We start from the raw sequence: 19768 nt of genomic DNA, 5'->3' as shown, positions 1-19768 counted from the left end.
CATATCTCGCAATGCCAAGACAAAATCGAGGAGATGCTCACTCTTTCTCCGATGTTCCTGGTCACTTGTGCGGGAATTGCAACAAGAGTGGCGGTAGTCAATTGATTCAGTGTGACCTATTCGACCTCTGGTATCACTACAATTGCTCGGGAACCCCTGTCGATCTTCTACCTCAAGAAGTAAAAGTTAAGTTGCTCCTGTTGAAATGCAATATTTGTTTACAAAAGAATTTTATTGTTCTTTCATCTTCTACTATTCAAGAATTCATAAAGGATCCTCTCTCTGGCTTCCTGCGACTTTTGATAGAGTTGTCGAAGAAAGTATTGCCGATTCTTAACCTGTTTCTGATCCGAGTTGTGCAGCTGTTATTGCCACGCCTAGTGTACCTGTTATATCTGTATCTGCTGAAGTTGATAATCATTGGACACTTGAGTTGAAATTTGATGGTATTTTTGAAAGCAAAGGCAAATTCAACTCACAAACAGAGTCTGATATTTTCAACTTGACTTCTATTTTGTCACATCTTGGTCAGAAAAACCCTAATGCGTCCCGATCCACAACTTTTCTTCTTAAGTTCTAATTGCAAATCGTTTGCAAGAAGCTTCTAACCAAGTCTTACGAGCTGAAAACTTATTGTTCCCCTGTTTATATTTCGAAATCGTTGTCTTCCTCAGAGCAGATCACAGTGCATAAGCTCCACAAACTGAGATCTGATGTATCAATAAGAGACAACATTCCGAAAAAGAAAGAAAAAAAAAGTTACTTCATAATGTTGGGGAAATTACCGCTCCTGAATAACTGTCAGTGTTAAAGTTGTGCCTTATTTATGTTCAAAGTCTTCTCAATATCACCAGGCGTATCAAGCTTTTGAATTTTCCTGCTTCTAGCTCTGTCGACTTTCTTTTTATTTTTGATACATGGCTCGATAATGATATTACTTGCCATGAAGTTTTCCTATTTAATGATTTCGTTGTAGTTTCTTGCTGTGGCAGATTCAACGGAGTCCACGGTGGTGATCTCAATGCATGCCGTAAAGTGTATTTTTTCAATTTCCTTCATTCCTACAGTTTTTATCCTTTCAGTTGTTCAATTGTCATCAAACTCAATCACAATTTTTTGGCTTGATGGTTGTTTATAATCTCCCTCTCAGTTCCAACTATCAGGTTGAGTCATATACTTTTATAAACGCTGCTCAAAACCAACATGACGAGAGGCTCAAACACATCGGTGGCTCCCCGTCAGACCAAACTGTGTTTGCTGTTCTAGGAGATTTCAATTTAGCTGACTTCTTTTGGAGCTCAAACTATGCATCTTCTGAGTATACGATGAACATTTTGAGCGCGTTTGATGATCTCAATCTCTTTCAATCAGTGAATTTTCCGACTATTTTGTCTGGTAGTGCTCTAGATGTTTTCTGGTCGAACGATTCACAGAGATTTATTGTCTACCGTTCAGAGAAAACCTACTCAGATCATGATCCAATATTTGCTCATTTGCATGTCTCTGGTGATGAATGTCTTACACCTGATGTCTCAAAGAAAATATATTCAAAGAAGCGTTTGAGCACGGAATGTCTTAGTTGTTTGTTAGAACCTTTTTACACCAAGTTGTAATCAAATTCTCAAAGTGATTTCCTCTCCATTTTTGATGTTTCTACTAATGACTCGTGCCCTAAAAAGAGTAACAGAAGACGTAATTTTCCTTATTACTACCCTTCTCATTCTATTCATACGGCCAATAAACTCAGAACTCTGCGACAGAATTTTGTGTCAAATCTGTTTTATGTGACTCGGTTAGAGAGTGATTTCACTACATCAGTTGTTTTGGATGAAGAGTTGCTTTTTCAGAATTTTTCTTCTTCCTCTCCTTCTTCGGCTTTTAAATTCTTGGAACATTCTAAGAAGTCCCGAATCATTCCCCACAACCTATATTAGAACATTAAGCAAGCTAACTGTGACGAATCAATCAGTGATCTCTTCAACAAACTTTTTTGCTTCTGTTTTCCGGAAGCCTGTGTCTGGCTATACGGTACTGACTGTTTCTCCTGATTCTGATATCAAACTATCGGAAGTCGTTTTGTCTCTGTCAGTTGTCAGTTTATGTTTACAAACCGTTAAAAACACGTGTTCTGTTGACTGTATTCCTGCTTTTGATTATAATTAGTGTACGTCGTTACTTTACCCTCTTGTTATTTTTCTTTTTCACATTATTATCAACACTTGCGTCTGGCCTGCTGCCTGGAAATGTGCTTTTGTTACTCCAATTTTGAAGTCTGGGTCTGCTAATGATTTTACAAACTATATGTCTATCAGTATCTTACACCCTCTTGGTTTACAATTTGATAAAGTTCTCTTGAACCATATATATCCTAACATTCGAAAAAAATTTGTCAAACTCTCATCATGGTTTCAGAAAACAACGAACAACTGTAACACAGTTGCTATCATTTCATGATGAAGTAAACCACACTAGTGATTTCAACGTTCCTTCTGCTGCTGTTTGTTTTGACTTTAGTAGAGCCTTTGATTCTGTTCGTCATGATATCATTCCAAACAAGCTATCAATCTATGGTTTCGATCATGATTTCTTGTTACTTTTTTCGTTGTATCTCTGTAACCGAGCACAGTGTGCTCGTATAAACGCGCAGATTTCCAATCCTCGTCCTGTTACTAGTGGCGTTCCTCAAGGCAGCTTCTTTTTCTTCTTTTTATCAATGATCTGCCAGAGTGTATAGAGTTTTCCAGATGTTATTTGCTCGCTGATGATTCCAAGTTGTTTACTACTGGTATTACTTTTCTACAGCTTGATATTGCTTCTTTTACAAAATGGTGTACTGCAAATGATTTATCGGTCAATCACGAAAAGTGCAGTCTCATTTTATTAAACGCAATTTTCTTTTCACTGTCTCTCAACCCACCAAGCCCATGTTTGTTAACATGTGTATCAAGAGTATCATTTGTTATGCATCCCCTGTTTGGTTTCCTTCATTATGTTATATCCGAAATCTTGAAAATTTCAATCGAAAGTGTCTGAAAAGGGTTATCGGTTCAATGCCCTATAAAGACCAGTTTTTTCTCATGAAAACTCTGCCTATCTGTTACCGTCTTATTTTCATCGATGTTTCACTGTTCTACAAAATGTCACATGGTCTTACAGAGCTGCCATTTTATGCGTATTTTTTTTAAGGTGACCACCAGCCGGAAGACCACCACCCTCTCCACAATTCAAACAGCAAGGAAGTGGCAGACCGAGAAGTTCTTCTTTCTTTGCGTTGAGAAATCCGTCAACGAATTGTTACGATTTGGTGTAGACATCTTCGCTCCCCTCGAGTATTTCAAGAGAACAGTCAACGAACCTCTTTCAGAGGGAACTGTGTCATTGTTTGATGAAATGAACTCTTGTTCATGGTTTCTTGAATTGCAGCCGTTCAAACGGTCGATCTTGCCTTGCTTATTTTTTTTTTTGATTTTGCATTAATTTTTTAATGCAATTATTTCTTTCATCGTCATCATCCTCATCATGGGTGTAAAAAACTGAAAAACCCAAATAGCTCACACTTCATTTAGTGCTAGGAATTTCAAAGTGTTCATTCAAACATTTTCGCACATTTTGTGCATCATCAGGATAATAAGTTTCTTATAAAATTTACAAAACGATCAAAGATCTGAAAAACCGAGAATTTTTCGACCAATCAAATTTAAACAACTGTAATTAATTAATAAATATCGGTGTGTGATTCTTTCAATTATTTATCATTTCTCGGTTCTGATGCTGCCTTCTCTAAATTTTTCTTTCCCTCAATGATCTTGTTAAAAGTTTCAAACACTAATCTGTCCGACCAATTATTCGGATATTGAATTTCAATCCATTGTTCCTCATTTTTTTCCATTGCCGGTCAAAATTTTCCCATGTTGAGTTACTTCTGAAAATTCAATGGACCGTCCCTTCAATAACGTTTCTTTTGTATTGATAAGGTGCGCAAACTCTCAAACTCAGAATGGTGCCGGCATCAGTGGTTTTTTGGTACTAACCACATGTGACCTTTTTCCCTGAATCCACGTTGACATTTAAATCCAAAAAGGCCAAATAACCGTTATTATCAAGTTCTTTTGTGGTGAACTGCAAATTTGGATGCAATTTATTTGCAGCCTTGAGGACTACCCGAGGATCAACCTTGACTTTTCTAACTATGTCGTCCACATATGTTTGAAAAACTTCAACACCATTCTCAGTCCGATCTGCTTGTTGTTTTTTTGCAAGTCCTGCAATACCATACTGTTTCAGCGATGTCTGCGTATTTAGATTCTGATATGTTAGCACAATAATTGATACCAATTCAAGTAAGCTTCGAATTCTACCCCTTCAATTCAGTTTGTCACCTTTTTCTGACATCCAGGGCAGAACTCCTTGATATCCTCATTTAGCACAGTCAATGTTGGTACTTCTCTCATTAAAGCAGGTTCGTATTCTTTGAGACACAAATTTGCCGGTATTACTGCAAGGGAGGTGCCAGTTGCTAAACCGTCTTTTGTACATACCACAAACCATTGCATTTGAAGTGTACTTTACTCATTGCCAAATTTAGTAATTTTTTCAAAATTTTGCGAGATATTTCCGGAGGATCGGTTTGCTCATATAATCTCCTCAGGGCTATTTCAACAGCTTACTTGAGCGGGACATTAGTGTATAAACTCTTCATATCAAGGGAGATTATACTCTCATCAGAGTGCAATTCTGTTTTCTCCAAGATCTCTGTACATTTGAGTGTTCGTTTCTTTGTTAGCCCCTCAATTTTATCAAACTATTTTGATGATGTTTTATTTAGGTGGTCATATGAGCTACCAGGTAAAGAAAGGACGGGACGAAGTGGTGTGCCTTGTTTGTGTTCTTTTGCCAAACCATACAGCATAGCCGGCTGCGCCCCCGTTGATCTCAACCTAGTATACAGCGCTTCGCTAATCTCGTCCTTTTTCATGGCGAGTAATTCTTTGTCTTTTTCAATTTTTATAATCACGCTGTCTCAGATTCTTCCTCTCACTAAATTGTTCTGCCTAAATTGTTCTGCATGTTCGTTTAGTGCAATAATCGAGGAAGTAATCTCTGGATCGACAAGTCTCTGGATGCTGTGTAAACTGTCTGAAGATCCTAAATTGTTTGGTAACAAGGCTGAAACTGTTCGGCTGAAATAATTCTTTAGAGTTAACGCGGTTGACTTTGCACACTAATATCTAGGGTTCCAGTCGCGGCCGAACCTTGTTGTTTTTCTGTAATGAACTGGGTTCCAATCCCGGCCAAACCTTGTTTTCCAGGGCTTTCAGCTATCTGCTTGGGTTGTGTCCGTTCATTTGCAACGTAACGTGTTTTTCTTGAGCTGTGAGCAGCTTTCATCTTAAATTAGTTTTGTTATTTGCAAATGTACGAACCCTAACTTTGTTTATTTCTTTTGTTCAGCTTAAATGGTTCCGGCTTATATATTATTGCCTCATTCAACCTAGTTTGTTTCGTTTGGAGAGTAATGATTGTTTAATGTGTTTATACTTAAGGTCGCTTGTGGTGCAGAACTTCAAGCTCAAATTTTCATATGACAACAAATGCTCATGGCCTTTTTTTGTTTTCTACTTGATGGACATCTACTCACGTATTGTAGTTTTAGTGGCTGATCGGTGAATTGTTTCTCTGAATTTAAATTTTCTTTGTCAAAAACTTTTTAACTCATTTTCTAATCGCTATCTTGCAATTCTACACTTAAGTTGTTTCGCAAGTGGTTTGAAGTTCCGCTTTGAGTTTGTGTGATTGATCTTTAACAATCTAATCTTGATAGATCGTACACTAATTCAAAACCGGAGGATGCTCTCAGATATTATGTATTTCAGAAAATATCAAAATGATGCTTAAATTGGCATGTATCGCAATTCTCATTGCCGGACTTATGGCGGCGGAGATGTCAACCTACAAAGAGGTTCATCCTAGCCCTAACAAATGTGCAAAGCAATGCTACAGTCAGTTTTCTGGCAAAGATGATGTAAGTACAAAATAACTGGTTTATATGATTATAATCCGATTATGTTTCCGAGAGTACATTAGTTGACTACATATCAGAGTTCAGTAGCCAGAACTTTTTCAAACTGAGACTCTTTAACATCGTAGCTTATACTTGTTCCAAAAGATTATAGCGAAGGTCCAGCAGTTTTTTTAGTGTTTGAGTTATAATGTTTGCTGGTCGAAATATTTGTTGGGAGGCGAATTTTATGGAAAGAGCCCAAGTCGTAATTGGTTTTGCCGCGGTTTGTAATTCTTACCTTGAAAAATTTGCCATGATAAGAAGAGTCAAGACCAAAGCGCATGCCAGTTGGTGTTATAAAACTCAAAAACGATTTCAACATGTGGTTCGTCACTCATTAATATTTTTCTTGACTTTCTCTTTTCCTTTTAATGCTACTTCTTGGAGATTTATTGCTAGTGTTTGCCTCTGTGTAGAATTTTTATTTTTATACCAGCTCAGTTTTCTATCCAAGTCTGGTTTTTGAAGGTTATTCAGAGTTGTTTAATGAGCCTTGCGGTCAATCTTCTGTTACAGGACATAGAAGTCGCAACTTTTTGATGCAGAAAAATGAACTAAAAACTCTTCACGTTTTTGTTAATTTCTTTTTCAAGGTACATTGAAGAAACGTTGGCATGTGATAGATAAAACTATTTTAAAGAATCTAGACTGATCAAAAATTCAAAAAAAAAATGTAGTTGAAAGGTTTTTTAGCCATTCAATCACGGCTGGCGAGACAAGTGTAGTGGCTGTTGATAAATCACGTACGCATAAGCGGGTCGAATTTTTCAACTTTAATTGTCCTATTTTTGATCAGGTTAGATTGTGTTAAATAATTTACTTCATCAGATGTCAAAGTTTTATCACTATCTTGAGTTGTTGCAGCGAAATCACCAAAAACGTGAAGAAATTGAAAGTTGGCTATTTTTGTCCTGTGACTGCAGCTTACTGTTTTTTTGAACAGTCTTGAGCTATTCATAGATAACTTCGCAGCTTTTCTCATTCGATCTCGTCCCTTGCCTAAGAGAAATATAGAATTTTTCAATTGCAAACGTAACCGTGGTCAACATTCTGTGCCACTTGCACTGCATCTGGTTCCTATTTATAGTTAATGCCAAATTGTGGCAATATCTTTTTTTTTCAACGAATCTAAAACAACCTAAAACTGCTCATTTTGACGTCGAATTTCATCTTATTACTAACTTTCACACGTAAAAACGGTTTCTAAAAACTAATTAACCTAAAATGCTATAGGTTGACCGATTAAACTGCGCAAGCTCTCCGATATAGCCAACAATTTGTCATTAACTATAATTGCGTTTTAGGGTTCTAAAGTGAAGTGTGAGTCTTGCTGTGCTGGATGTGGATTTCTGAGTGCCATTGGCCTTACGGAGGTGAACGATGAAGTTGGAAAGGAGTCAGCTAAAACAAGCTGTTATTCAAGTAAGACATTTAGGCTAAAGCACCTGTCATTCTAGAAAACGATGTTAATATTTTCCTAATTATGCATTGAGAGAGAAATCGAACAAAATGTTCAACTTAAATCTTCAAACGAATATGTTTAAATGGATGAGTGAAAGTATTTTTTTTGATGTTTGGAATTTTAATTTGATGAGCCGTTGACAGCTATTCATCATTTTAGCCTGCGAGAAGAATAAAAAGGACTTGGACAGCTGTCACGCCGGATGTGACATAGAGTTAGGATTTGCAGAAGAGGAGCTGAAAAATGTAAGATTATGTTTTCACATGTATACCATCTAAAAAAGTCTGGTGATGGTTTAAGTTGTGAATGCCTGAAAAGCCGATTTTTGCATTACAAAGATCTAGCACTTGAAATGTGATGAAGCGGCCTTCAAAAAATTTTGAATGTTTTTAACTGACTGATAAGATCCGGTGAATGTGATGCATAACCTTTTTTTATCTGACTGATAATCACGTGATGCATGTTCGATTATCGTTACGTTTTTCTGAAATCTTCGAAATATGTTACATCGTCACAAAACTAATTTATTGAACTTCTTATTTTAAGTTCAATATGAATTTGCTTTAACAAAAAAACTCAACTAGGCTTACGTACGCCTATAAAACTGAAACTCGATTTTTTTGATGAAACTCGGTTTGAAGTTCAATATTGTTGTTGAAACTATTGAACAGGAAAAAGTCTATATAAAACGAGTTTCTAGTTTCGACAAGGGATGTGAATTTTCAGATTTCCCAGCAGAATAAAAAATTTACCTTTTGAACCAGTTTTTTTCTAATTGTGTAACTTATCAAAAAAAGTGTCGATCATAAATTGTTCTGAACTGCGAAAAGTTTCAAAGCCATACATTTTTTGATTTGAAGCTCGAAAGTCAAAAAACAAGTCAGTAATTTTTGTTACCTTTGCGTTCATGGGCTCTGTGCAAACTGTCTGTTGGCTATATTTTTTTGAAGTTCTAAAATTGAAATTTTATTTAAATCAATCAATTTTCCCCTTGTCTTTTGCCTTTTTTTAGAGTAATGAATTTAGTAAGTATTCTTGCTTAGATTCTGGTGATTTTGTGTTTTTTTTTTTTCAGAAAAAAGTCATTTTTTTCATGGTTTGACTATCGATTTCCTTTTAGGTTCACTTCATTTTCATTGTTAAAAGGAAGGCAATCTCCACAAAATGTAACGATCACAAAAAAAAACGTGATCGACTTCTTATTTTGAAAATGGAATTCAATTATCAGATTTCTCAGCGAAATAATTTTTTTCTATTGATCCAGTGTTCTCAAATTACTGCTAATTACTACACCACCAAGTATATCTAACTATAATTGTGTTAATAGCAATATAGTGAAACTCATGATAAAATTGTTCAATTTTTTTCTGTTGTTAAATGTGTTCACATATTTGATCAATTTACTTCCTGAGCTCATGAAGTTTCAGATGCTTATTTAGCTCCTTGCTAGCAGAGTTTTTGCACATGTTTTGGTCGACAAAATTCCCGGATTTGATTCTGGCCTGGAATTGTACTTATAACAAATAGAATTTATTTTGTTTTGTTTTACTTGTCATTTTTCTTAAGTTGTCTGATTTTTCCAGCTAAGTTGTAAATTTTCCAGATTACTCTTTTGTATATTTTTGTTTTTCTTTTACCTTCCTTACTGCTTAGATTTTCCAGCTTAGAATTTGTAAATTTTCCAGCTAGCTCTTTTGTATATTTTTGTTTTTCTTTTGCCTTCCTTGCTGCCTTCCTTCCTTAAATGTTTCTTCGGTTCCTTACTGCTTAGTCTCAGAAAGGCATAGTGCGAACTTTTATTTTTGAGGTTTCGCGTGTGATTTCAAGTTAAATTCGAAATGACTTTCTAAAAGGAATGCAATTTACGCTCTCTGGACACGAAAGAACAATGGTGTAAAAATAAAAATATTTTAGTTTTAAAAGTGGATTATAATTTTCATATATGCCAGTGGAATGCAGAAATACCTCTTGAATTAAATTTTTCTAAGTCAGTTAGTTTTATTACACTTGGGAGAGCAGTGTAAAGTGTTTTGTAGTGGGTAACTACATTTTTTCACCGTAAACGTTCCTTGCAAGTTGTCAGAAATTGAGAACTTGCTAATTATTGAACCTTAAGATTTTCCAGTCTACTTCACACTTGGTCTAGAGGTATCGGGGTTGCCTTTGCGCCACAGTGACTGCGGCGGGGGCGGGCCTTGCTTTTTCAGCATGATATAAATTAATTCTGGGAGAAATTGAATGATTGGAATTTTGTTTGTCTGCTTATGTTATGTCGGCTAAGTTACCACATCACGGGTTTTGCTTTTATAATAAGCAGTTCTCCTCGTAATTAAAAATGTTGATTCATTCCTCTAATTTGTAATTGTAACCCCTGACTATAGTTAGCTTGTTTTTTTTCGCTCAAAAGCTATAAGTTTATATCGGCCTTAATGGCGTTGGCTAATGTTTTTGTTGGCTTAGTGACCTAAGTTGGCGTCGTTTGAATGGAAGAAAAAGAAAAGTAAGACAATTCAGGCCATGTGAGGTGAAAAAAATCAAGTTTTAAAATTTAATCGCTCATTTTTGATGACAATATTTTTCATGCCATTTTTTTGTTTTCGGCTCAGTGGCCGTCTGTCCACGTATTTTCGGCTTAGTGGCTAATCTGTAAAAACTGAATGTTTTCTTAATGCTGTTGGTATTACTAAGTTTCGACATTTTTTTCTAAAACTTAGTTTACCATATTTCTTTCTTTTCATTTGTTTCCGTCTCGTTTGTTTTTTTTTGCTAGCTTGCAATTCTACGTTTTCGATGAATTGCTAGTGATGCGGAGTGTTGCTGCGCTTTTTGTGTGAAAAATGTATGAATCTTGAAAAGCTCTTAAAAATCAAAGAGCTGTTACTTGATTTATTATTTTCTTCAAAGCTTGAAAGTTGAGAAAAGTTCAAAGGTGAATCAATCAGTTTTTTGTTTGATTGCATTGAGTGCATGGACACTTGCAACATCCTGTTGACTATGTTTCTAATTGATGTGAAATCCGAGAAAAATCTTCAATATGACATATCACCCGATCCTCCACAGTATTTTTTTGTGGAACTTGAATTTGTTACTGGTATTTCGCATTCGTGCTTTTTCTCACTTTCGGTCTTGAGAACAAAAATCAGTTTTTTTTTCACGGTTGAAATCGTACTTTAGAGTCTTCTGGCTGTTATTCTTCGGAATTTTTTTGAATTGTTGTTTATTTCCTTTTTACTCCGATTGAAATCGAATTTTGGCTAATTTTTTTCGCGTTCTCATGTGGTTCGGAAAGTTAAACAAGTATCTCACCATGTTGTGATACATAGTATCTTGTCCAATTTATTGTTTGCTGGAATATGATTTTCTTGGAAAAAATATTCTGCAAATTGTCATACGCTTCGTAAAATTACAATATGAAATTGTTTATAACAGCAATTTTCATATAATAATTAAAAATCTTTTTATCCTAAAGTTTTATTTCAGTTTACAACATCGAACGTCATTTCAAAAAGGTATTCGTAAACTGAAACTCTGGAAAAGTCTTAATTTATTTAGGCTCAAATTTGTGCAGGCTCAAACTCTGGAAATGTCTTAATTTGTTCAGGCTCAAATTTACTTTTTAGCGGTTTGAATTTTGATTTCTTTTCAAGTTTAGCTCATTTATTTGTTAAAAGGAAGGCAAAATCTACTATCAAACAGCAAAAAGGTGTTAAACTGCAAAAGTGTAGGTCTAGTTTCGAAAGTTATATTTAATTTTCAGATTTTTCAGCGAAATAAAAATTTTACCTATTGATCGTTTTCTCAAATTGGGTTAATTTTAACAAAAAAGCGCCAATCATTAGTTCCTGTTTGATTTATTAAACAGGTATTATGAAAACGTTTTTTTTTTTCCAGATGAGATCTGGTTTTTTTTTTTATATATTTTTTTTTTTTTTTTTTTTTTTTTTTTTTGAGACGTTTTTTCGAAAAATTCGCTTTCCCAAAAAACTACCCGTCAGATTCTCATAAAAGTGGTACCAATGGATTCAGTAGCGTTTCACCTACCTGCATGCATGAAATTTCGGGCAATTTTTACCCTACCCCACCCCCTACGGTCTTAGAAAAGCTTCACAACTCGGTACTTTTTTCACTTATTGCCCATTTTTTCGGAAATTTTCGATTTCCTCAAAAACTACCCGTCCAGATTTGGGATTAAGGGTTTAATCGATAGACCAGGTTGTAGGAAACTCCCCTGCACAAGCGGCTGGTCCCTAATTTGCTTAGGGGAAGAGCTTTAGACTTAGGAAAAGTCACTTTTTTGATTTTTTTGCCTATTTTTCGGAAATTATCGATTTCCTCAAAAACTAACCATCCAGATTTGGGATTAAGGGTTTAATCGATAGACCAGGTTGTAGGAAACTCCCCCGCACAAGCGGCTGGTCCTTAACTTGCCTAGGGAAGAGCTACAGACTTAGGAAAAGTCACTTTTTTGACTTTTTTGGCCTTTTTTCAAATCTTTCCGATTTCCTCAAAAACTACCCGTCCAGATTTGGGATTAAGGGTTTAATCGATAGACCAGGTTGTAGGAACCCCCCCTACACAAACGGCTTGTCCCCAATTTGTCTAGGGGAAGAGCTATACACTTAGGAATAGTCAATTTTTCGGTTTTTAGGCCATTTTTTCAAACTTTTTCGATTTCTTCAAAAACTACCCATCCAGATTTGGGATTAAGGGTTTAATCGATAGACCAGATTGTAGGAAAATCCCCTGCCCAAGCGGCTGGTCCCTAATTTGCTTAGGGGAAGAGCTATAGACTTAGGAATAGTCACTTTTTTGATTTTTTTGCCTATTTTTTCGGAAATTATCGATTTCCTCAAAAACTACCCATCCAGATTTGGAATTAAGGGTTTAATCGATAGACAAGGGTGTAGGAAACTCACCTGCACAAGCGGCTGGTCCTTAACTTGCCTAGGGGAAGAGCTATAGACTTAGGAAAAGTCACTTTTTTGGCCTTTTTTCAAATCTTTTCGATTTCCTCAAAAACTACCCGTCCAGATTTGGGATTAAGGGTTTAATCGATAGACCAGGTTGTAGGAAACTCCCCTGCACAAGCGGCTGGTCCCTAATTTGCTTAGGGGAAGAGCTATAGACTTAGGAAAAGTCACTTTTTTGATTTTTTTGCCTATTTTTCGGAAATTATCGATTTCCTCAAAAACTAACCATCCAGATTTGGGATTAAGGGTTTAATCGATAGACCAGGTTGTAGGAAACTCCCCCGCACAAGCGGCTGGTCCTTAACTTGCCTAGGGAAGAGCTACAGACTTAGGAAAAGTCACTTTTTTGACTTTTTTGGCCTTTTTTCAAATCTTTCCGATTTCCTCAAAAACTACCCGTCCAGATTTGGGATTAAGGGTTTAATCGATAGACCAGGTTGTAGGAACCCCCCCTACACAAACGGCTTGTCCCCAATTTGTCTAGGGGAAGAGCTATACACTTAGGAATAGTCAATTTTTCGGTTTTTAGGCCATTTTTTCAAACTTTTTCGATTTCTTCAAAAACTACACATCCAGATTTGGGATTAAGGGTTTAATCGATAGACCAGGTTGTAGGAAACTCCCCTGCCCAAGCGGCTGGTCCCTAATTTGCTTAGGGGAAGAGCTATAGACTTAGGAAAAGTCACTTTTTTGATTTTTTTGCCTATTTTTTCGGAAATTATCGATTTCCTCAAAAACTACCCATCCAGATTTGGAATTAAGGGTTTAATCGATAGACAAGGGTGTAGGAAACTCACCTGCACAAGCGGCTGGTCCTTAACTTGCCTAGGGGAAGAGCTATAGACTTAGGAAAAGTCACTTTTTTGGCCTTTTTTCAAATCTTTCCGATTTCCTCAAAAACTACCCGTCCAGATTTGGGATTAAGGGTTTAATCGATAGACCAGGTTGTAGGAACCCCCCCTACACAAACGGCTCGTCCCTAATTTATCTAGGGGAAGAGCTATACACTTAGGAATAGTCAATTTTTCGGTTTTTAGGCCTTTTTTTTCAAACTTGTTCGATTTCTTCAAAAACTACCCATCCAGATTTGCATAATGAATGCATAAGCTTCTCTTTCACTTTTTTTGCGTAGGAAGGGCGCTATCGACTTGAGAAACCTGAAACTTTAAAACATTTTTAAAATAATCAATATTAAAATAATCAAACAGGTCTCTCCAGCTTTCAGCTGGGCCCCTAGTTGTTCTTGAAAATCAAAGTGCTTTAAGGGCATCTATTTTTTCTTTGAAGTTCAAAGGTTGAGGTTTTGAAAAAAAAACTAGTCGCCTTTTTTTTCTGTTTACTTGCGTTAATTAACACTTTTCCAACTGTCTGTTGGCTAGGTTTTGAAGTTTCACATGTAGGGATAATATTGGCAGAAGTACTTTTTACAAAACTCTTTTTTCACCCACATGACATAGGCGGATTTAGGGGTGGGGGGGGGGGGGGGTTTGGCGGACGCCTCCCCCCCCTCAGGGATTCGACCCCCTGCCGACCCAAAGGGTCCCCCCTTTGATACTTTTTCAGAAATCCATTTTTGCCAGACCGACCCTAAAATTTTTCTAAAGGCGCCTTCGGCGCCAATACATACTAACTTTGAGGGGTAGCGCGCGCTAAAAAAACGCGATTTTTTTGTCAAAATTTTTCAAAGTGCCCAAAAACGGCTTTATTGACTGTTTTTTCAAAAATTTGCCTGTGACGCAAAAAATTTAGTCAAAATAGGGGCAAAACAGTGCTTTGGGAATTCCGTCACAATTAGATCAATTTGGTCGACCTAAAAAAAAAGGTCGTCAAAATTTTGGAAAATTTTTTGAAAATCCGCCCCCCCCTCCCCCCCTCGAGAAAATCCTAGATCCGTCCCTGACATAAACATCAATTTAATTAGGCCTCATGTCAATTTTGATTGCAATCGGATCTTGTGAACATAAGTTTTGTAAATGCAAATTTGCAGGTGGAGGAGGGCGATGTATAAGAGCTAAAGTCGATTGTTAGCTGCAAACCGATAGAATAAACTGACTGAATTTAGCACGTGTTTCGTTGGCAAATATGGTTTCACGTTAAAATATACTGTTTGCGGTTTAAAAATAGTTTTGTCTGAATTTTGTCACAGTTGTGTTGAGTTGATAATGTAGCTTTGATATTAGCTGAAAAACATCATTGGTAGTATGATGCAGTTTTCATGTTTCGTGGTTTTCATGCATTTAATCAAAGTATTGATTCTCAAAGTAATGAAATTTGCTGTTGTATTGAAATTTGCTGGATTCTCAAAGAATTAAAAGTTGCTAGTAATTTCGGTCCAAATGAAAATTACGAAATATGAGGGTGAACTAATCCTTTAGAAAATTGATTGAATTCCTCACGTCAGTGTTAGGATACTGACCGTTGTCAAATCTTCACTTCAGTTCAAAAACCGTCAGATGTATCGCAGCTTACACAATATAAATTACTTATTTCATGAGTGTTCGTAAAAGATTTTTTTTGTGTTGCCATCTCTCGGCTAGCCTAATTCTACGTCGTAACGTATTGTATTATTCTTTTTCGTCTAAAGGGTATGGCTATGTGCCTTCTGCTACCCAGCAGTTCCCCGCCCCGCATACAAAAACGTCAATTTTAGGGTGTATTCATTGATTTTATGAACTTGTACATGCGGACAACATCTGTTTCCAATTGGGAAATTAACAATTTTTAAGGAATTTTAAGTGTCATTTAACTAAGTGTCGTTTTATTCAGGTCGTTTGTTTTTGAAAGAAAAAATCGTAAACTTGATTTAGCTCAACTTCGACTTTTTTGTGGTTTGACTTTTGATTTTTTATCACTTGCTTAAACTTTAGACTTTCCTGTAAACAAATTTTTTAATACGTGTTTTTGAAATGTTTTCCTTAAATTGAACATGATTCGAGAACGAAATAATCGTAGACGTGTTTTTTTTTCTGTTGATATTAAGAGTAATGAACGTAGTGATGACTCTTATATAGGTTTTGCTTATTTTTTGTTTTTTCTTTTCAGGAAAAGTCTTAAAATATTGATGCACTTAAGGTATAATGCACTTTTTGAGTTCAGTTGAAATTCATCTGCTGAAAGTGACGTAAATAGCACTCTCCAAATACGAACGTGCAAATGGCGCAAGAAAACGTGATCGATTTTTAGTTTCGAAAGTGGAATTTAATTTTTAGATTTCCAGCGGAATAAAAAACTTTACCTGTTGATCCAGTTTTCTCAAGTTTGGTTTATGTTATCAAAAAAGCGCCAGTGATAAATCGTTCTAAAAATTCAAAGAGCTTAAAGGGCATCTATTTTTTTCTTTGAATTTCAAATGTCGAGATTTTTTTTAACAAAGTCAGTGTTTTTTGTTTACTTGCGTTCATTACTCTTTTCTAATCTTTGATTGGCTATGTTTTTTTTTGAGTAAGTGGCTTCGTCTAATTTTTTATCAACTTGCTACCAATTATTGTACGGCAAGTCTTGCGGAGCTTCATCTCGCGTCTGTTTTATAAGTTACTTTCAAAATCATTTTGGGTTTCTTGACATTTCAAGTTTTTGGCTTTCTTGACATTTTTCAAATTTCCTGTTGCCTATGTTCATTGCAATTGAGATCTACGTGAAAACGACTAGAAAAATTCTTTAAAACTGTATGTGGGGGTTAGACGGTGGTTGGCGAGAAACCTTATGTTTTATAATTAACAATTTCATAAATGTGAGTGATTTGGTGTGTTTTAGATGGACTTTGGGATGGGAGGTCTGGACCAACAGCTGTCTGGTCTCACCGACCTGTTCTCTAACTTCTTCTCCGTTCCGGACATCTTCTCTCTGGAACCAGTGTCCCAGAACCAGCTGGAACAGGCAGCTCAGCAGAAAGAAGTGGGTAAGGCAATGGACAACAATGACGTCATCCTCGGAAGCGACGAGGAGGCGGCTCTGAATGAGTTCGAAAACCTGCTCAAGAATATCGGAATCCTCGTGCCCGTTGAGCAAGGTTGGTTTCATTTGATCGGAAGAACCGAAGCATGCATATAAAGCCAGTAAATGTCCATTACAAATCACGCAATGTTTACTTTTTCGTAAACTTAGTGTTGTCAATAAGAAAAAGTGTGCTTTGAATCTAAAATATCGAAATATGCGTTATTGGTTGTCGCAAAATGAATGAATTAACATTTTCCTGTCATAAGTGATTATATTTCAAAAGACGCGGAGGCCAAGAAGTACCCGGAACTGTCGTACAAGGATAATCACGGGGAAGATCGCCGTGAACACCAATATGGAGATCACGATGAAGAAGAGAGAGGAGATATGGCGTACCTAAGAGGCATCTGGCAGGACAGGAACACCATGCAGATCCTCCTCATCTCCTCAATCACCGCATGCCTGTTCGCCATCCTCTGGATGTTGTGCAACTCCTCCAACGACCCAGTGGTGCGACGAGTGGCACCTGCGTCTGACACCTCTAGCGAGAAGCCACCTTCCTACAATGTTAGTGCCCGCATACTTTTCTGCTCGAAAGAAAAGGAGAACCCTTCTAAGTATTGAACAAAATTAACTACTTTCGACCTGAAGTTTGTCCTTTTTTCAATTGATCATTTAATTAAATGAAAATTTGATTGGCCAATAATATAAATTAAAAACTTTTAAAGTTGACGATGAAACAAAAAAATCTATTTTTGACCAGTGTGGGCAATTTTTTGTCCATTTATGACTTCGAAATCACATTTAATGACCTATTTTATACAGAAAGCAAAAAAAATCAAGTATAGGCGTTTGCAAACGGAAAGTTAACCTATATCCGCCTGAATTTCATTCGCATCCAAATAGTTTCTCAAGTAAACTTTTTCGCGGTTTGACTTGCGATTTTTTTGTAATTCAATTCATTTCGTTTTTTAAAAGGAAGGCAAATTCCACTGTTGAACAGCGAACATGTAAAGGCCACGAAAAACGTGATCGACTTCTAGTTTCGAAAGTGGTATTTAATTTTCAATTTTCCCAGCGAAATATTTCTTTACTTATTGAGCCAGTTTTATCAAATTGGCTCAAGTTTATCAACAAAAGGGCCAATCATATTTTTTTCTAGAGTTTCAAAGAGCTTGAATTTTTTTCTTGGAAATCTGTTTTTTTTTCTTGGAAATAAACATTTTCAAAAAAAGTCTATTTTTTTTCTGTTTAATTGCATTCATTGACCCTTTTACAACTGCCTGTCAGCTATCCTTAAAATTTTCTCATTTAATTCTAATAAACAAATTTTATCTGTATATTTACATGAACTCCAATGAGTAATTTGTGAGCCTGGAGTCGATTGTTTTTTTAAAGGAATTATCAGTTTAATTCCGGCTGGAACAAAAATATAATTTTTGTAAGCTGAAAATTTTCGAAGAAAACCAAGCTTTGAGCTCTACAGATATTTAATAAACACATTCAAGATATAACGTCGGGATGGCAGATAACTTTCATACTTTCTTTTGATGGTTTTCTAGTTTTATTACCCTTGTGATAAGCAAGGGTATTGCAATCGGGTACTGGACTTTTTGCCCGTAAACAACTTTTTTTTACAGGACTCTTCTCATCTGGACTCATTTCCTTGAAGCCTCTTGGCAACCAGTTTACCGCTACAGATAACCAATTTAACGCTACAGATATATTTTTTGATTTATGGGATTTTAAATATCTGCCCTATTCGCATTATTTTATGTCGTTTGTAATTTTACCTAATAACTCTATAGTCTTAATTTTTTTTCGGTCCATATTATATCGACTTAGTGGCTTTCTTGCTTTGTGTCGCAAATGGTGCGAAGCTCAGCTTAGTCTCTGTGTAAAGAAAAAATTTCTATGGCCAAGATTCTTTCAGGTAATCTACGGCGCAAACGAGAAGAAGTTCCCGATCCTGGTGGTCGCTGGAATCGATGAGCAGGCAGATGAGCTCCCCCAGAAGATGCCACTGGGATACTCCACTCAGATCTAGAGCGGACTGAGAGATTTGAAGAGTGTTCATATCGAAACTAAAGAGTAGAACTAATTAGGATGGAGATGGGGTCTGCAATACTTCGCATTTCAAACTACTGAGACTAAGCAACTTGCTTAAAATACACTTTTATTCATTTTCATGAAGTGAAGTTACTTATTAGTGAAGACATTCCTTGACTTACGCCTTCATATGTAATCTGTTTCATTCCCTGGTTCATTGAATTCTTTTTTGGGCTTAAAAACTTTTGGTCTTGAGTGATTTGTCAATATCAATGTAAATAGTTATCAATGTGTTCATTGCGATTCAATTTGGATTGTTTGGGAGCTCTTAGATTGAATTTTAGTTAACACTAATTGAAATATGAAAAGTATGTAGTCACGGTGCTTCATAGAACGTTCGAATCTGGAGTTGAATACGCTCAGGAACTTAAATATTATTTTTAACATGACGCGTATTTGATTTCGGGTCAATACACTTTAAGGTGACTGGAATCGTAATCTTATTACCTCTACATGTAGACTGCTTTGAAAAAAATATGGATTCAAATTGAATTGACAAATGTTGAAGCCTGTATTTTTTCCGGGGCGTGCAAGATCAGGGTCTTTATTTTTAACGCTCATGTTCTCAAACCTGGTGGCAAAAATCGAAAATAACTGATTATTTCATCGAATTTTTCAACAATTATTATAAATTTGTCTTTTGTTTCGGATAACTGAATTCATACTTTATTCAGAATCTTATTCAGACTGTTCTATATGTGTTGATGATATTTTTTCCAGGAAAAGTTTTAGTCTTGGAACATGGTCGACTTCTAGTTTCGAAAGTGGAATGTAATTTTCAGATTTCTCAACAATGAAAACTTTACCCATTGATCTAGTTTTTTCAATTTGAGTTAATTATTCTAGCAAGTTCGCAAGCGTTAGTGAATTAGTACGAACCTTCTTTTTTCCAAACCTAACTTGCTAATAGAAGTGTCCATTAAATGTTCACTTATTTGGTGGCACTTTTGCTATAATCACGATCTGTAGCAGTAGAAATTTCATAGCATCTATTCTCTGCTTTATTTGTGGCTAGTGTTTGTGACTTATTAAATGTCCGTGGCCGAGTGGTTAGTGCGTCAGACTCATAATTTCTAGGCCGCAGATCAAATCTGAGACGTAGCCGAATGTTTAATAATTCGAGGCTTATTAACCTTGCGATAGCAAGGGTATTGCAATCGGCTACTAGACTTTTTTCCCGTAAACAATATGTGCACAACTTTGGTACGTTAGTTCGTAATGAATTCAAAT

General features: G+C 36.1%; 1 protein-coding gene across 1 annotated transcript in view; it reads left to right on the top strand.

Annotated features, from left to right (window-relative positions):
- Nucleotides 1–19050, top strand: part of LOC134840075 (uncharacterized) — a 282869-nt gene extending 263819 nt beyond the window's left edge. Inside the window, exons 2-7 of the mRNA XM_063855730.1 lie at nt 5872–6022; nt 7366–7483; nt 7683–7768; nt 16247–16502; nt 16713–16996; nt 18363–19050. Of these exons, the coding sequence (XP_063711800.1) occupies nt 5885–6022; nt 7366–7483; nt 7683–7768; nt 16247–16502; nt 16713–16996; nt 18363–18476 (996 nt within the window). The 5' untranslated portion in view covers nt 5872–5884 and the 3' untranslated portion in view covers nt 18477–19050. The remainder of the gene's footprint in view (nt 1–5871; nt 6023–7365; nt 7484–7682; nt 7769–16246; nt 16503–16712; nt 16997–18362) is intronic.
- The last annotated feature ends 718 nt before the right edge of the window (nt 19051–19768 follow it).

This window comes from Symsagittifera roscoffensis, chromosome 2 (genome assembly GCF_963678635.1).
Source record: "Symsagittifera roscoffensis chromosome 2, txSymRosc1.1, whole genome shotgun sequence".
Classification (NCBI taxonomy): domain Eukaryota; kingdom Metazoa; phylum Xenacoelomorpha; order Acoela; family Convolutidae; genus Symsagittifera; species Symsagittifera roscoffensis.
Note: the sequence above shows the minus strand (reverse complement) of the source record. Positions and strands in the feature narration are given on the sequence as shown.